The 2,500-nt window shown below is 45.6% G+C and overlaps 1 protein-coding gene across 1 annotated transcript in view; it reads left to right on the forward strand.

The window, feature by feature from the left end:
- Positions 1–2,500, forward strand: part of plcb3 (phospholipase C, beta 3 (phosphatidylinositol-specific)) — a 38,071-nt gene that overhangs the window by 24,328 nt on the left and 11,243 nt on the right. The window contains exons 8-11 of the mRNA XM_030779657.1: positions 526–626; positions 845–1,011; positions 1,678–1,824; positions 2,311–2,468. Coding sequence (XP_030635517.1) covers positions 526–626; positions 845–1,011; positions 1,678–1,824; positions 2,311–2,468 — 573 coding nt within the window. The remainder of the gene's footprint in view (positions 1–525; positions 627–844; positions 1,012–1,677; positions 1,825–2,310; positions 2,469–2,500) is intronic.

Consider the following 2,500-nt stretch of genomic DNA (forward strand, 5'->3'; position numbering starts at 1 on the left):
ATTTTTCTCGACAGTAATCCGTGTCATCTCCTTAACCCTCCCCAACGATTTCGTAATCTATAATCCAGCATCTCTGTAGAACCTCTGTGCGACTGATCATACCGTGGTACATGCCCTTAACCTGCACTGTGTGTGTGTGTGTGTGTGTGTGTGTGTGTGCGCTCGCTACAACACGTTGTCCCAGTCAGTCTCCTGATCCACTATGTCACGTCCATATAGGCTGTATACATAAACCTGGTGTTATGACACCCACTTTTCCTCACAAGCCCACAAACAATCACCGTTTTGTTGCTGTATGCCACCCCCTACTGGTAGCACCGAAACATTAGCATTAAAATGCAGCAATTAAATTCCTTCATTACACACGCTGAAATCAGAGAGATCGCCAAGTTTCCGCGTGAGAAGCAGAGAACAGGTGACCTTGGAATCTTTTGTGTTTTCTAAACATCTCCTGTCATCCTCTCTCTTTCTTTGTGTGTGCCCCCCCTCTCTCTCTCTCTCTCTCTCTCTCTCTCTCTCTGTCAGGCGGAGGGGATAAAGCCAGATGATTTTACGTGGGAGATGTTCCAGAGTTTTCTTAGTACACTGTGTCTAAGGCCAGAGGTTGAGCGCATCTTTGTGGAGCTGTGAGTGAACAATAGTAATCAGCTATATGTGTATCTGTGTGTATGAGTAGGAATGATATCTAATTTCACTTCTGAACTCTCTGTGTGTGTCTGTGTATGTGTGTATGTGTGTGTGTATGTGTGTGTGTGTGTGTGTGTGTGTGTGTGTGTGTGTGTGTGTGTGTGTGTGTGCGCGTGTGTATGTGTCCGTGTGTACATGTGCATGTGTGCATGTGCAGTGGTTCTAAAGGGAAGCCCTTCCTGTCTCTGGATCAGCTGATGGACTTTATCAATCGTAGACAACGTGACTCTCGCCTTAATGAGGTGCTTTACCCGCCGCTCAAACGCGAACAAGTCCGTCTACTCATGGAAAAATACGAGACTAATACTAGCCAGCTTGAGAGAGGTAACACACACACACACACATACACACACACACACACACACACACACACATTTCCAGTATAAACTTCTCCTTTCACATCTCGTGGAGGTTATCCAGGATCTCTCTCGCCTTTTCATCACTCGCTCATTTTCCTGACCTCATTTTATTCTTCCCTCACTCCCTCCCTCTCTTTTTTTTTTTTTTTTTTTTTTATACCTCCCTCTAAAACTTGAATTAAAGCCCAATATCCGATGCCAGGATAGAGGAGTCTTTTCATTTCAAAGGAGAGTCATTTCGTCTGTTGGAACTTATGAAATGTTTTATTAAAACATCCTTTTTCTTTCCCTCATTGTCTCCTGGACTGAAAATGACTCTAGTTGCAGTAGGTTTTGTAGTTCTGTGCGTCGGTAAAGATGTGTTAAGTCTCTTTCATTCTCATTCTCCTCAGAGAGTTTTTCTCTCCTGATTCCCTGTGTAAATGTGCCACGCGTTTTCTCTCTCATTGATCTGAATTCACGGGTGGACGTGGTGTTGATACACTCCACCTGTTGGCATGAGGACAAGTGATTTTAAAATGTCACTCCAGCGCTGTTCTGTGTTGCTCTCTGTGTCTCTAATGTTGTTTTCTCTCTCTCTCTCTCTCTCTCTCTCTCTCTCTCTGTGTGTGTGTGACTGTGTGTGCTGTAGACCAGATTTCTCTGATGAGCTTCAGTAGGTATTTGGGAGGAGATGAGAACTCAGTGGTTCCTCCTGAGAGACTGGACATCATTGATGACATGACGCAACCCCTCTCTCACTATTTTATCAACTCCTCACACAACACGTACCTCACAGGTATCCACACACACACACACACACACACACGCACACACACACACACACACGCACGCACACACACACACACACACACACACACACACACACACACACACACACACAGGCATAGACATGCATGCTCAGGCACGCCTGTTTTCTCTGTTAGAAGCCCACATTGAACTATAATAGCCTAGTAAGCACTTATATATGTTCCTGGCACAAACATGCACACACACACACACACCTGCCCCTTTATTTTTGTATGTGCACATCCAAACATGCCTAAACACACACACACCGCACACACACACACACACACACACACACGAGTGTCTTTTGTAACATTTTTGTAGCTAATGCCACATTACACATTAATAATCACAGTATATTTGTATTGTTGCAATGAAATACAAACACTCTCTCTGTCTGTGTGTCCGTCTCTCTGTCTGTCTGTCTGTCTGTCTGTGTGTCTGTCTCTCCCTCTGTCTGTCTGTCTGTGTGCAGTGGGGCAGCTGACCGGCCTGTCATCAGTAGAGATGTACAGACAGGTCCTGTTGACCGGCTGTCGCTGTATAGAGCTGGACTGCTGGAAGGGCCGCCCTACAGACGAGGAACCTTACATCACTCACGGCTTCACCATGACAACTGAGATCCCGTTTAAAGTAAGGCCCCGCCAACTGGCACTCTCTCTCTC

This window comes from Chanos chanos, chromosome 7, assembly GCF_902362185.1.
Source record: "Chanos chanos chromosome 7, fChaCha1.1, whole genome shotgun sequence".
NCBI lineage: Eukaryota > Metazoa > Chordata > Actinopteri > Gonorynchiformes > Chanidae > Chanos > Chanos chanos.